Source organism: Neofelis nebulosa, chromosome 2, assembly GCF_028018385.1.
Source record: "Neofelis nebulosa isolate mNeoNeb1 chromosome 2, mNeoNeb1.pri, whole genome shotgun sequence".
Classification (NCBI taxonomy): domain Eukaryota; kingdom Metazoa; phylum Chordata; class Mammalia; order Carnivora; family Felidae; genus Neofelis; species Neofelis nebulosa.
Window position 1 is genome coordinate 137,382,880 of NC_080783.1, and position 16,716 is coordinate 137,399,595.

At 40.4% G+C, this 16,716-nt stretch overlaps 1 protein-coding gene across 1 annotated transcript in view; it reads right to left on the reverse strand.

Moving 5' to 3' along the window:
- PLPPR4 (phospholipid phosphatase related 4) overlaps positions 1-11,909 on the reverse strand; it is a 42,033-nt gene extending 30,124 nt beyond the window's left edge. Inside the window, exon 1 of the mRNA XM_058716453.1 lies at positions 11,527-11,909. Within this exon, the coding sequence (XP_058572436.1) occupies positions 11,527-11,748 (222 nt within the window). The 5' untranslated portion in view covers positions 11,749-11,909. The remainder of the gene's footprint in view (positions 1-11,526) is intronic.
- Between the last annotated feature and the right edge of the window lie 4,807 nt (positions 11,910-16,716).

The window sequence follows — 16,716 nt, forward strand, 5'->3', positions numbered from 1 at the left end:
GTCTCATGAGACTCTCTCTCCTTCAAGCTTGTCTCTTACATACTTAGATGCATACTTAGTTGCACATTATGAGTCAACCTTCAAGATTAAAGATTTTCCAAAGCTGCTAAAGATTTTATTTACTTTAATGTACCTGTGAAAGACACCAATGAATATAAAAGAAATATTGAAGGTGTTTTGTTAATGTGAGACAGAACACTGATAAGTTTTATCTCCCAACATTCTAAGGCTGTGATTAAATTAAATGTAATTGTATCATGTGCTTCTTTTTAGATGCATCGAAAGTCAAATACACTGTAACATGGGATACAAGTACATCTGACAAAGAGGCACATTTTATTACTAAACTTGGAAATGAATTAATCTAATTACTGCTGATTGCTTGACCAACACGAAAACCTAGGAAGGTAAGTGGTTTGCACCAAAAGTCAAAAAGCAAATGAGATCATTTGTGTGTGTGTGTGTGTGTGTGTGTGTGTGTGTACAGGTTTGTGTGCCCTTTTGCAGACTTATAGAGTTTCACCTGATAACCATGCACAGATCTTTTGAAGGTGGCCCAGGAGGATGGAAATGTCTCTGAGCTGGAGGGATCTTGAAGCAGTGTTGTGGCTAATGACATTTTTAAGCAACCTCCCCACCCATTTTGAGAAGTAGCCATCCATTAGAGATTTGTTTAACCCTACTCATATGCCAAGATTTGAGCAGCCTCTGATTATGGCAACCCAGCCATCTGGGATGTGTAGCTAAGCAGCCCTATCATGCTGTTGCCTCACTGCCCAAACTCAGTCTCTGCCCCTCTGTTATGCTTAACAGCCTCTGCTTAGATTAGAAATTGCTGTCCTTACTATGATTTTTCATGTGGCCTGGAAAATGAAGAAAGAACACAGAAAAGAATGTGAGACTGCAGCACAGCTCACTAAGGTATTTGTGCTTGTTGGGGTCATCTCCTATTACCCATCTTTCCTCTCCTCTGCTGTGTTGACCTCTGCAGTCTTAAAGTGAAAGGGTGGTGGTGGAGGAAGGGACACAGCCTGTTGAGTCAGGTGGGCTGGGGGTTTTGAAATGAGCACTCTGTAGTCTTATAGCCCCACAGAGCGGGCATCTTCTGGGAGGTGCTGCCCTGCGTCCTTCTTAGACATGTTGGAACACATATTTGAGCAATGAAGTCTTAGCAATTTCTTCCCTGTTTCGAACTAGACCTAAAGGACCATTAGCCTTCCAAATCAGCCAGAGAAGCCTGAGGCCAAGGCTAAGATCAAAGCTGAGGCTCCGTACAAGTCTCTATTTCTCTATCTCCATTAATTAAGTTGACAGACTTCTTGACCAATGTAACATTAATACAGCACAAATTTATTAAGAGCCTATTATCTGCTCCTTGCCATTTCTATTGCTCTAGATGGTGGAGTTAAAAAAAAATGAAAAAAGATTATCTTAATTATCTCCTGGTTTAACTATCTAAAGTGCCACTAGAACCAATATTGTCCATGAGACTTAAACATCATTGAATCTAGCATCAGTGAATAAATTTTTTTCCTACATGTATGAAATTCAACTGAAGGCTAGACACCTAATGAGAACCTAGGGTGGAAAAGCTTCAAATGTTTGTCTCTCTAGTATACATTACCCAATAGGTAACTACTTATCTTTCTATGTTTTCCTGAGAACCCCAAATCTTTACAGTTGGAAGCTTTTTATATTTGAAGCATGCAAATCTCAGTTGCTACAATGCAAGTGTCTCTAGATCATTGTACAGGAGGCAAAAACACTTATTAATACTTTAAGGCATACCCAACTGTCTCAATAAAAATTCCAATGAATTTCACCCTAATAGTCTAAATGAGGTCACTTATTTCCAAAGATTGGATTATCCTTTGATTCATCTTTTCTTGTAGGACATGATTTTTTTTAAATTTCATAAATGGCCTAATTGAAACATGGGAAGATGTATAATTTGCACCTGATAGCTGCTGCTGCTGCTGAGTTCATATATGGTACCATAGAATTCCGAAAAGTCAAGAATGGCAGGGTCTCAGAGAGTGTGGACTGACCAACATCCTTAGAGAAAGGACTTGCAATAGAGTGTTAAACTAGTATATAGAAGTTGTTCAATAAATGTGGATTTTCTTCCACTGACAAGGTTAAGTAAGGGTAATCAAAGCAAATGCTTTCCATTTTGTGTGTCTATGTGTTGTGTGTGTGTGTGCCTCTATCAATAAAAATGAGTGTGCAATCCAATAAGCACATGTTTTATGTATTTATGCATTGAAACAAATTATTACTGTATGCACATTATAAAATATACCAAAATATGTGGTATGAAAAATCAGAAAAATAAACTCCTTCCAAGGAATCTAGTAATGTCTGAAGCTACATAGAAAGTTTACTTTAGATAAGATGATGAGTTGATAGGTGTTGGCAAATGGGAAAGAGAAAGCTCATTTACTAAGCATTCCATTTCCATTAGAAATTGTTAGCCATATTATATAATTTGTACATAACCAAACAGTCACAAAAACTAACATGTCCACAGTATTTTCACCATTTTACAAAGGTGGAAACTGAGGCTTGGAGGAAGTGAATTACTGGCCCAATCTTTGCTAGCATGGGTACCTTATGTAACTAAAAGTGTTTTCTCTGAAAATTAAAACAATGAATTCTTTGTTTAAATATCACCTCTCCTTGAAGTCTCAAATCTTAAAAAATCCATAGGTATGCCTTAGATCACAAAATGAGTATAATTAAGAGATGAGGACTCATAGACCTTGGAGACTGATTTAATCCTTCCCTGTTCAATAATCCATGAGACAGGGCAACATGTTTGATGCGACATTCATCAGCACTTACTTTACAAATAAAAATGTCTCCCCTAGCTGGAAAGAGAAAGTTAAAGATGAATTTATGTTCATATTAATGCTGTTTTATTCCATCTATTCAGTGAAAATTTATTGAAATTCTACTATGGCCTAGGAAGTATGCCAATAATGGTTCCATATTATTTCCCCTAATTTAACTAAAAGGCACATAACAAGCAATCAATAAATATTTATTAAATGAATAAATGTCATGAAGGTACAAACAGATTACACCCTGGTATTTCATTGTAGCTCCCCTTTTTGGAGAGTAGTTGTTCTAAGATCAGTCTCTTTGGATTCTGTGTATGTGGACCTGGTTTCTGAAGCATGATTAAGACTTTATAAAATGGCAGTTTTACTGCTAAGGCAATTGAACAGCCCAGGCTTTTGGTGAGGACATTATATCATAGAGAACATATTCACACATAGTTCTGTTATTCCCACTCCCAAACAATACTCTATTAAATGAACTGATACCTCATTTACCTTTTCCTTAAAATGCACTGATTTTAATTACCTAGATTTCTTCTTCGCTTTATTCTATACCTAAGGGGTCTAATGTCAGTTCTAGAAAAATGTACAGAAGCCATCTTGTTACAGCAAATAAGAAAGCAATTATTCCCCTTTATGTTAATTAACATAAATGCTTTGTGATTTAAAAACAACGAAAGAGTAATGGACCTATAGGGCAATTGATTCAGTATCTAATTACTGATCAGGAAAAACACTTCCACCTTAACTGTGTCAAAATAAGCATCTTTATCCTTGGCTTCCACATTCCAAAACCCATGACCATGAGGAGATTATTCCATTGCATAGTTACCTGGAAGTACATTTGTCGGCTAGTTAATTCTAGAAGAAACCATAGAAAGCTAAGATGCTCATAATTAGACATTTCACACTTTATTTTTTTCCAATGTTTATTGTTTATTTTTGAGAGAGAGAGCAAGAGAGAGAGAGAGCGAGAGAGAGACAGCATGAGCAGGTAAGGGACAGAGAGAGGGAGACACAGAATCTCAAGCAGGCTCCAGGCTCTGAGTTGTCAGCACACAGTCCGAGGCAGGACTCAGACTCATGAACCGTGATATTGTGACCTGATCTGAAGTCAGACATGTAACCGACTGAGCCACCCAGGCACCCCAGACATTTCACACTTTAAATACAAACTTTCTTTTCTTTTCTTGTGGCCAGCGTAGGAGAATAGGACTACTTGGGTTTCAGGCACATTCTTGGACCTTCTTGAGTCTCAGTTACTTAATTTGTAGAACAGAGTTAATATCTATTCCTCAGTTGGATTTAAAGGATCAAATGAGACAATATATGTGAAAAATTACATTATGCTATAATAGAAAATTCAAAGTTACTTTGTTATTGATGATATAGATTATATTCTTACTCTTCAATGTATCCTCTTTCCTTTTCTGTCTGTCAGAGACCTCACGTAAAGCAAGTAATTGTGAAATTATCAGTGGGGAGTTAGGCAATGAGAAGGAAAAATATCACTTCCAATCTTATGATCTATAGCTGTAACCATGCTTTTATTTTTCTTAAATGTCCGTATTCTTTTCTTTTAAGTTTTATTTATTTGTTTTGAGAGAGACAGCATAAGTGGAGGAGGGACAGAAAGAGAGAAAGAGGAAGAGAGAGACTCCCAAGCAGGCTCCACACCATCAGCACTGAACCCAATTCTGGGCTTGATCCCGTGGACTGTGAGATCATCACCTGAGCTAAAACCAAGAGTTGGATGTTTAACCAACTGAGCCACCCAGATGCCTCTAGCTATAAACGTGCTTCTCAAAGAGGCTAACAATTTGAAAAAGCAGAAGATCCATCATCCATAATGGCTTTAACATATTGATTATTGCAATGCAGTATCATGAAATGTGTGCCCTAGGTATTTAGGTACAACTTTCAAACAGCTAGCACAATTTGCTCACATGCAGAATTAGAATGACCTGTATTTTAAGTGTTATAATCCAGGGGGAAATTTTCTAATATGAGGAATTCTAGAAATAGTAATAATTAGGACTGAGCACTAGAACAGGAGTCAGGAGACTCACGTTCTATTCCTGACCTTACATTAACCGAAGCGTGTCTTTAGGTAACTCAGTTAACCTTTTCAAGCTGCAATTTTCTCCTCTGTGATAGAGGAATCAAACCAGATGTTCTTGGAGTGCATGATTATTAGACTTAATTCTGTAATACAACATTGCTTTAACTTTGTTTTTTAAAGAGAGGTTGCCTGAAAAAAAGCCTGTGCTGTGCATAATATTTGTAATACATTCCCAACATAAATAGTAACAACTGTGCCTTAAATGCTTTTTATTAACAAGCCAGTTTAGACAACCCAAATGCCTAAAGGAGTCTCCATGATTTGCTCACAGATTGGATCTCCATTACCCTCACGTGCACTTCACTCCTACCGTCTATATTTTCTCCTAATCCCCCTTGGCCTGGCCTCTCTCTGTTTCTGTTCTCTTTTGGGAATCCCTTCTTCCAAAGAACTGCATACTCTCCTTTTCTAAGCTTTATTTCAGTTCCAACTCCTCCCTGTCACTCCATCCACAGCTGCTTGTACGGTCTCCACAGGAGACTCATGGATGTCCTCTGTGCCTTCCCAAAGGAAGCACCTTTATAGGTGGACAGATACTGTGTCATCTACACCTCCATGTCTGGATGAAATAACTTACTATGAGAAGGAGATAGCACTAACAGAGCCAAGTGTAGTAGATGAATAAAGAGAACAACTTTGTTCTACAACTCAAAGGGAACCCCAACCAGACATCTTCCAAGTACCTGCCTTCAGACACCATGAAGCTAGCCCAGGCATCACAGAGCCCAGTATCCCCATCCCATTGCATTTTCACATTTAGCCTTCTCATGAGAGCAGGTGTGAGAGAGGGCGGTGTGATGGCAATGTGAGAGTGAGATGGACCAGCACTCAAATCCTGGCTGTTTCACTTCACTGCTGTGTGTCTCCAGAAATATTTAGCTCTCTGAGCTACAGTTTGCTGATTTGAAAAATAGGGATAACAGGGGTGCCTGGGTGGCTCAGTCGGTTAGGTGTCTGACTCTTGATTTTGGCTCAGGTCATGATCTCACTGTTCATGAGTTCGAGACCCGTGCTGTGCTCTATGCTGACAACACAGCCTTTTTGGGATTGTCTCTCTTCCTCTCTCTCTCTCTCTGCCCCTCCCCAACTCGCTTTCTTTCTCTGTCCAAATAAATAAACTTTAAAAAAATTAAAAATAGGGATAATAATACTTTCTCGGTACTACCTTAATACAATATTAATACTACCTTCTAGGGTACTTCTCAGTATTTTTTTTTAAATGTTTATTTATTTTTGAGAGAGAGAGAGCACAAGTGGGGGAGGGACAGAGAGAGAGCGAGACACAGAATCAGAAACAGGCTCTAGGCTCTGAGCTGTCAGCACACAGTCCGACGCAGGGCCTGAACCCAGGAACCATGAGATCATGACCTGAGCCAAAGTCGAACACTTAACCGACTGAGCCACCCAGGAACCCCTAGGGTAGTTGTCAGTATTAAAGGTATCATATGGACAGGGTCTGTCACATAAAGGAGGTTTGAAGTTGATTATTCTGTTTTATTACTATTATTATTATCATTATTTTCAATCTCCTTTGAGGTCTGTAGAAGCCAAATATTTTTTTTTTTTCTTGTTAGAGAAAAGTAGGGCAAAGAACATTATGAGTGACTTGGCCATGGAGACACAGTAGGATAGCGTTGGTGCTTAGGAATAGCACAGATTTTCCTAATAGCAGGTTCTGCCTATTTCCAAATACTTGGTATTTGTGGGAATGTCCTCATTTAATCTCTCTAAAACTTAGGAATCTATTATGTTCTCCATTTCCTTCTTGTTTCTCATCAAAAGACTTTGCACGTTGTGACTCTAAAAGAGGAGGAACGATTTGTCAGCTCATCTCTGTTGGCAATGTTTGCAGTACTTTTTTGAGCAGACTCTCTCTCCATGCCATCTAGAAAAGGGAGAAACCTACAGCTACTATTTTGGTATGTGCAATGCACAAATGTGATTTTGTACTTCTTACGGATGCCAAAGTTTATGTAGAAGAAAATAAGCTAGCTATATTTCTCAGCAAGGGGATCAAATGAGTTATATAATTTTCACATAGATCATGAGCTAGAACAGAAATCTTGTGAATTAAGGTTTGCTACAACTAAGAATCTGTGGACACTCTCCAGTGGGCAGGAAAAAAAAATCAGATTAATGTTTTGTCAGGGCACGAGAATATCTGCACATGGTGTTCAGACTGACCATGGTGTTCTGACTGATACAGGGTATCTGTGCTCAAACAAAGGCTTTTGGAACTTCTCCAGGTAGGACAGCCACTGAGAAACAATGGCTTTTACTCCTGAACACATTGTCTGGTTACCAGCCCTATAGTAATTAGCCTGCATTAACAAAATCCTGAAACATACCCATTGTTAAGTACAACATTCAAACTAGTGAAAACTATCCATACAATTTCAAGTTTGCAATGTTTAAAATATTCGAATATGTAAGGCTTCAGATACTATTACTTTATGCTTAATGGAGAGAGATGATATTTTCACTCCACCTATGTTTGTGCATGACTATGTGTGTAGGTGTGTGTGTGTGTGTGTGTGTGTACAAAGAACAAGAATTTGAAACTATGTGTATCTGTAGCCCTATAAAAATATTTTTGCATGTTGGTTAAACATAGCTCTTCTATCTCCACAAAATAAACATTAGATTAATCATAAAAATGTATGTCATAAAACAGAACATTTAAATGAAAAGAATCTCTTTCCCATTTACTTATTAAGAAATATACCTTGTGGGCTTAGAAGTATTTGTCATTTGTTGCCATTACATGCTGAATGGATGTGAACCCATTTCTTTAAATAGGATGACTAATGAGAACAAAATGGTGAGTCTGAGCATAGGTACAGCCATTATGATGGCTTGCATAAAGAAAATGCATTAGGCACACACTCAGCTTTATCACATGTACTACTGGGTGATGAAGCCTGAAAGACCTTTCACTAATTCTAGGTATGCTGTGGCTGCAATTGTCATCGTAAGTGATACAACCACCAGTTGGAGAGTGCTTTGGAACTTTAAAGGTAAAGGAAACCTTTTCTTCAGTGGAACATTCTCTTTTAACCTGCTTTTCTGTTGAACCTGATAAGGCTTTGGATGTGCTTGTTTGAGAGTTCCTTTCAAGTTGAACAATGCCAAACTGAAGAAACAAACTTGTTCATAAAGTGAGGTATCCTGCTGGAAATCATCATGTGTTTTTAAAGTCATCATGTAATATTCATGTATTTAGTTACCGTCAACCATAAACTCCTTTATCAGCAGACAATTGGCAGTATAAACCAAAGGTGTACAAAAAATTAATGCTCTCCAGTAATTTAATGTTTGCTTAACATTGAGTTTGGTGGTGATGTTAGAGGTTGAACACCTCAAGCCAGCACCCACGGGATATAATCTCCATGCTCTGACACTGCACATAGTCTGCCAGGGTCTCCACCCTTTTCCCTGTTGTGGGGACACTAGCCACTAATTAGTGAGTCAGTGTGGGGAGTATACACTGTCCATCAACCCTTTGCACCTAGAGGCAGCCTGAGCTGGGAAAGTTGGTCTGTTATCAGGAAAAACTGTCATCTTTATCAACATGCCGTTACTTTAAACTACATGTACCGATGTTTACTAGTGGGAGACCATAGGCCGTAACTTTACCTATGTGAATATTCTTTCAACATGTTGAGAGAGACAGGTGGTGCAGTGGTTAGGAGCACATGTTTTGAATCAACACTCAGCTCTACCTTTGACCTTGCTTTTAAACCCTGGCAAGTTGTTGAATGTCCTGAGTTTCTGTTTCTTCTTCTCTGAAACAGACATAATAACGGCATCTTTCTTAATGAGAACCTTTAAAAATTGAATGAGATGGTGCACGTAAAGCATTTAGCTTTCTTTATTCTTAGTATCTATTAAGTGCTTCGTAAATGGTTGCCATCATCCTTGTACAAACTGTAAATAGCACTCAGTTAGTTACTCTCTCCATTCAGACAGGTCAATTTCAGGAATGCTCTGGAATCCAAACCAGCTCTGGAAATTGGCAAAGAGGTGGCTTAAATTTTTGTCTGAAGTAACAGAGAAAGGCTTGAAATAAGTGTTTGGGCTGATCTGTGATGGAAGATTCACTCATGTTTCACTTTTCTATTTTAATTACTAAGGTCCTGGGAAACTATGTTGTAAAACAAAGTGTCTTTATTCTAGAGCATTTTACTGACATATTAATTTGTGCTATTTATTCATCCTCCAAAGGAGATATAAAGCTCATTCTCACTGGTTTCAAAATGAGTCATTCCAAAGAAGCCTGGTAGGGCATCCTGTCAACCCCTTAAATAATTGGTGTACTAATGTCTTCTCCCATTTTCTAGAGGCTCTTTAGTGGTTCATCATGCATTGAAGTTTCAGGGAGATAATTTGCAATCCAATTTTGTGGCTCTCCCTTTGAAATCTGTTACCCCCAAGATGTAATGTCTTTAATGCTCAGTCAAACTCCATGCGCAGTCTTCAAGTAATTGTTTTATAGCTTGCCTTGCTAAGGAATTTGTAGAGGGTATCTGAATAGGTCAAAGGGAATGTAATGATTTGGGGGCTATTTCCATTCATAGAAAAAAAGTAACAATTGTGAGATGTTTGTTCCTAGAGACAAACTTCATTTTCAGGTTTTGGTTTTTTGTTTGTTTGTTTTTTAGTAGGCTTCACACCTAATGTGGGGCCTGAACTCAGGACCCTGAGATCAAGAGTGATCTCTACCAACTGAGCCAGCCAGCTGTCCCAATAGACACATTTCAAATGCATTAGTGCACACACAGACTTTTTAAAGGCATATTCTTAATTCTCTGGTTTGCATCCTCTTTCAAAGAAGTATTTTCCTCGAAGCCATACAGCCGCAATCCGTATGTAGTCAGCTTGTAGCTGACCTCAGGTGTGCTCCATCCTGGAGGTAGAACCCAGAAATGAACTGATTTCTCCTAGAACACATAAGGGGTCCAGACGTGAATGAAAGTGCTTTAAACCACAGTGGATTAGCAATGCGACAAGTGGCCTGACATGATTTAGCTTAAAGTCAGTTATCCCATTTTCTATTTATTTTCCCTTTTCATCATGGAATCCTCTGCTGCCCACGTTTTTCTTGAGAAAACTCTCTGTTATATTTCAACAAAATTGTCTAAACCATGGCCTCAAAATCCCTTGTGAAAGAGAAAGGGCAAAAATAAATGACTCAACTAATTACTTTAAATAAACAAGATATCTTTTTTCCCCCCTATGGATCATGGATGAAGGAGTCACCCATCATTTTTCTGACACTTATGCAAGTCACATACATCTTTCTGATAACTGAAACCGTTTTTAAAATTTAGGACACCCAAGACAAATTTGCAAATATACTGTTCTGTACAAGAAACAATCTGACAGTGTCCCTTCCCCCAAGTTTCAAGGCTGTGGCTGTCCCTCAATATAGATAAGCCTCACAATCATCAAATACAGAGTCTACTGTCTGTACTTGGAAGTGCTAAACCTCCATATTTGACTGAAAAGACAGCCAGTGAAGGATTTTTTAAATTCAGCAACAGTCTTACAATTCTCTATGCAATCAGACTTCAATTACAGAACATACATTTGTGCCTAAAACCATCTAATTTCCCTAAACCTACCCAATGCATCTCTTTTTTTACCTATGACTTAATAAACCTCTTGTTTAAAAAATGTCTTCCTAATGCAATGGACCATCGTGCATGGAATCACTGTACCTGTCAATCTTTATAACCCTCCGATAAATTGTTTCTTTCTTAAATACTGCATTTGGGTAAGTTAGAGGTTCATTATCACTACAGCTCCATGTCAATCGCTTATCTGTAATACTGCTCAGCACAGAAAAAGTGGACATGTACAAATCATGCAAAATCAGATGATGATTTTAAAAATACTACAGATATATACACACATATGTACATACATAATACATATATACACGTATATGTGTAATTTTTGTTAACCATGGAAAAGGGCCAATAGGTTGATGCCTAGGGATGCAGACCCAATTTTAGAAGCAGATGTGAGCACCATAGAAATCATAACAGGGGAACGTTTGTTTGTTTGTTTGTTTTTTAATAAAGCAATCAGTGATTCTAATGCTCTATAAACATCCCCAGACCTCATACATTCCGAGCATGGCTGTGTGCATTTGCATTCTTAGCAAAAGCTCACAGAGTTCTAGATACGTACTTGCAGACGCAAAACACACATCCCAAAATATCGGCATCATGGCCCCTGTGGGCCGCGGACGCTATGCACACAGGCGCTACAGGAGGGCCAGGGAACTAGCCCCACATTCACTCACACAGGTATCTCTTCCCTGCAGGCCACCTAGCAGCGACACCGCTAGTGATAATCACCCCTGGCTGGCAGACACTCACAGGGACACTCGGGGGAGCTCCGGAGAACCCTAGGGGAAGGGGGAGGGTCGGGCATTTTAGGGCAGCGGCGCGCACCCCGGCACAGTGTCCGCGCCTCCAGCACCGTCCAGGACCCGAATTCGCTCCGGAGCTGCCAGCGAGATCTGCATTACGCCAAGGCGCTGCACCAACTCACCTCCACGAAATAGAAGCAGGGCAAGAGGGTCACGCTGTCCTTGATCACTTTGCCCTTTGGCCTCTCCTTCGCCGACATCCCGGCCGCCTGCCGGGGTCCGCGTCCTCCCCCGGGCGAGGTGTGCACCGCGCAGCCGAGGCGAGCTGCCTTCTCCAGCCGCAAGCGCCCGGCGCCGCTGATGTCACATTCCCCGCGGGCACCGCTGGAGCCAGCGCGTTGCATGCAGCGCCCCCGCCTCTCCCCGCCCCTCTTTGCAGCAAGAGGCTCCCTAAACCGGCAGGTCTCCTTCCTCCCCTACTCTGGCCCTCGCTCCCGGTTTTTCTCCACCTAGAGACGTCCAGCTCCCTCCCACAAGCTGTTGCTGCAATGGCTTCCCCTCCCTACCACCCTCCCTCTGCTCTCCACCGCCCTTGCGAGGCTTCGCGCTGTCAGAGCTTGACGTCAAGAATCGGAAAAGGGGGGACGCACCCCTGGATATTGCAGCAGAGAGGCTGAGGAGCTCAGACACCCACACCTGCCTGGAAAGCCCCCTGGGCCACTCGAGGAACGCTTACTTAAGGATTGCTGGAGAGCAGAAGCCCAGCTCCTGCGCACTGGCCCACGGCATCAACACAGACCCCTACCTGCGTGAAATTAAAACTTGGATCCCATACTGAAAAGTAGGCCGTGGTGGAAACTTATTGAAGGCTGGCTGCTCTCAAGGAAGGACGGCACGGCCCCTTTTGAGGACTCTCTGCTTAGGAGATTCCCTGGCTCCCTGCAACAGCGACTCTTCCTGCTGATGAACACCATCACCTGTCTGGGGATGGTGAGGGTTCCCTGCAACGATGGGGCAGATGTGTGGGCATACCCATTGAGCCCAGAGGCCAGGACATGTTCTGACCTCAGCATCACACGTCCCCAACAAAGCCAGCATCACAGAGGCACCTCTTCAGACATCAACAATCTAAAATAAGTCCTTCACCTTGTTGGCAGTGTGCCTGGCTGGTCTCAATTTTGTGATGATTCTGACAACTTAGAAGGGTCAAGTAATACAGAGGGGGGAAACACACAGCAAATAAAAAACACTGTATTATGTAATAAGAAAGATAGCTCACTTCCATGATGATGTGCCTCTGGTCATTTCCAATATCTTATAAGTCTCTATTTGAAGCATCTGACCACCAATGCCAACATTCTCAGTCCAATTCCTATTCTCTCATGACCTCATCTGAACAGTTACTTCTCAAATGTCCCCTCCAAATACCATCACATTGGGGGGGGGGGTAGGGTTTCAGCATAGGAATTTCGAGGGGACACAGATATTCAGTCTATAGCACACTCCAGTAGATCTTTGACAGTGTGGAGACAGTCTGATTTTCTTTTTCTTTTTTTCATTTTCTTCTGTCGGGCTTGGGTTCCAGAGCCCCACTGTACAAAACTCCATTTCCACCTCCCTATGCCCCACACTTCACTCGCAGAATCCCAGCCCAAACTAAACCCAATTACCTGCCCTCACCGGAACAACTGAAGGTGGGTAGGGAAGAACACACAGCCATGTGGTCTTGTCTCACATTAGACAGATGACCACAAACTTCAAACAGGCCCTAATATCCCACAATCCTAGTATTTTTCCATAGTCTGTTCACTTTCTACTCTCTGAGGAACAACTCACACCTTTTACTCTTTATTCAAATCTTGTCATTCTCAGCTCACAACTTAACTCATTTCACTCAGAAAGCAGAAGTAATCAGAAGAGAGCTGTGTTGTCTTCCGAAGCTGATGAATTGCCCCATCCCTCACTCTCCACAACTACAACCATCTTTTTCCTGGACTGGCACAACAGCCTCTTAACTGTTCTACCAGCTTCTACTCTTGCTAGCCCTATGTCCTACAAATCGTTTCCTTTACAGGAGCTGGAATGATCTTTTGAAAAGTAAATCCAATTGTGTCATTCTTCTGCCTAAACCCTCTAAGAACTCTCCATCACACCCAGGAGAAAAATCTAAATTCCTCACATTTTTCTTAAAGCCCTATCCAGGGGCCCTGCCTGATTCATGGACCTTACTGATGTTGCTTTATGCCTTAATGGTCTGACAGTCCCAGTCTAGCTTTGTACTCCCTCAGGGACTTTGCACTTCCTGTTTCTTCATCCAGGAATGCTCTTCTGTCAACACTGTGTGGCTTAACGTCTTACTTAATTCATACCTTTGCCCAAATTTAAACTCCTTAGGACTACTCGCTCCACCTATATAGCACTAATCACCTCAGGCCTCCATTACTCTTTATCCTTACTCATTATGTTGTTTTTCTTCATAGGACTTACCACTATCTGATAGTTTAGCAAGTATTTATTCGTCAATTTTTATTGACTTTATCTCCCACTAGAGTGTAAGCTCTAAAAGATTAATATGTCCTGTCTGGTAACTGGAATTGTGCCTGGCAAATAACTGTTCAGTAAATATTTGTTGAAGAAATGCATGAACCAATTAAATTAAATGATGGAGGTGAGTGGGGGTTTGGTGAAAAGAAATAAACAATGCATATAAAACCATCTAACATGGTTTCATCCACATACTAAATGTTCAATAATTGTTAGTTGATCCTGTTTACCAGTCATCTTGCTATTAATCAGTGACTATACTTCTCATTACTACCAAAATTCTCCCGCGTGTGTTTTCTGTTTTCAACTTTCTTAGTACCTCAACAGAATTTGCAATTTGTGGTGGCGGTAAAAAATAAGTTGGAAGACTTTTTTAATTTATCATCCTGGAAACTCAGCTCTTCTATATAAAGAGGAGGTGAAACAGAAGGCTAAAATGATAGCCCCCTATTTTTATTAGCCAAGAACTGAAAGCGTGTGAGAAAATATCAGAGATGCATGCTGACCACACCTCAATAATTCAATAAATTATTGAAACATTAGGAAGGTACTTTCCTTCTCCTCTAGGTGGTCAGACCAGCTTGATCTGACCACATGGTATAGGATCAGGAAATGCTTCAGAATTCAAAGCCAATTCTTGTTGTAAATCTTTTATCCCTCCCTTGACCAGATGCTCTTTTCTTCTATCCCACTTCCTTTAAAATATTTTCTTTCCCCTCTAAAATCATTTCACAAAACAATCCAGCTACCTCATACAATCCCTCAAATACTAAACACAATAGTAATTTTACATTGAAGTAAGAGTGTGATGTATTTTTTTTAAAATGTCTTTTACGTACTTTAACTTTTGATGTTGAAAACAATGCAATGAACAAGGCAAATTCTTTTATAGAATACTCTTGTAGAGAGGATTCAGAGATGGAAAACATTAAGTAGTAAAAGGTCGAACCAGAAGAAAATGAGATTTGGAGTCAGAGACCTGAGCTCAAGTCCAGGATTTATAGCTGAAGTCTGCTCTCAAGCAAGTCACTCCAAGTTTCAGTTTCCTAATACATAAAATGAGAGATGTGTTGGTGCCACCTGACAGCAGCACTTGGGAGCTCAAATGTGACAATATATGCGAGAGCACTTGGGATGTTATCAAACTGGTCCATCCATTCATCTGTCCATCCATTCAACCTACCAATATTGATTGACCCCTCCCCACCACTATGCAAGAAGCACTTTTCTTCCTGGATACCCACTGGATAAAATAATAGAATACGGTTCCTGCCCTCACAGAAACCAGAGTCTAATGCACGTGAAAAGGGAGAAGACACAGGATAATAAATTCGCCATAACAATAGAAAGCACTTACATGATGCTCACTACAGACAAGTCACTGTTAAAAATGCTTTGCACCTTTAGGGGCGCCTGGGTGGCGCAGTCGGTTAAGCGTCCGACTTCAGCCAGGTCACGATCTCGCGGTCCGTGAGTTTGAGCCCCGCATCGGGCTCTGGGCTGATGGCTCGGAGCCTGGAGCCTGCTTCCGATTCTGTGTCTCCCTCTCTCTCTGCCCCTCCCCCGTTCATGCTCTGTCTCTGTCTGTCCCAAAAATAAATAAAAAACATTAAAAAAAAATTAAAAAAAAAAATGCTTTGCACCTTTTACCTCATTTAAAGCTTACAACATCTTTAAGAACTGGATACCATTGTGTCATATTTTTCGGTTATAAGACCTGAGACTCAGGGAGGTTAGCTATTATATTTAAGGGCAATGACTGAAATTAGCTGAGGTTTTGAACCCAGTAGATTGCCCCAAGGTCTGTGATCTTAAGGGCCACACACTCTGCCTCTGGTAACAAGCATATAATTACCTCTTGTGATGTACACTACTGAAGAAACATTTAGGGTGTGGTTGTAATTACTATGGAGAAACTTCTTAAGTGTGGTGGCCAAGGAAGGCTTTGGGAAGAGTGGACCTTGGAGCCACTTCCAGCATTGAGGCTACTAGAGGTGGTCGGACCTCCAGCTACTAGAGGACAATCCTGAACTAAAGAATGCTCTATTCCACATTCACCATGTACGTCCGTATTTGGGCCAAGTGCAGAACTTGTGTGTTGAATGTTGCTAGTTGTAAGTCTTCATGATAATGGCGGCATTAAAAACAATTTAACATGCCTCACAGAACTTGAATATTTTTCATTGGAAATCCTATTTCAGTGCATTCAGATGAAAAACGGCACCCATTGAACATGCAGCGCTCTGACATTTCACAAGACAGAGTACTTCATGGCACAAATAACCTGGAAAAAAATATGCCTGAAAATGCATTTGACATGATTATTAAAACTGTCAGACTCCTGAGATAAGAAAGAAGTAGTTTTCCTATGTGTTGGTTTTGGGTGCTCACAGCCAAATACAAACTCTTTTTCAGCTCTTTGGCAAGTATTCATCCTTGGGATATTTGTCTGACATTTATCTTTAAGGTTGAAAAAAAGTATATTTTATTTAGTAATGTATTTCTCAGACACCAGCCCACTTCATAGCATTTTCAGGAGACAATGTAAGATATTATTTCATTTTTCTAAAAGAGAGAAGGTTAAAAGAACTGAATGTATGAAGGAGAAAAATAAGTAAAATGAGGAAAGTTCTGACAGATGGGAAAGTGATGTTCTAATTCTGGCCTCATCATTGATTGAAGAGAACATCTTACCTCAGGGACTTGGTTTCCTCACCTAAAAAGAGAGTCAGAATGGTAAAATGAACATCTAACAAACATCTTATTTGTCCAAGACCCATTGTTCCTTCTTGTGATAGTATCTTGAATTTTCATGAAGAACTGTCCAC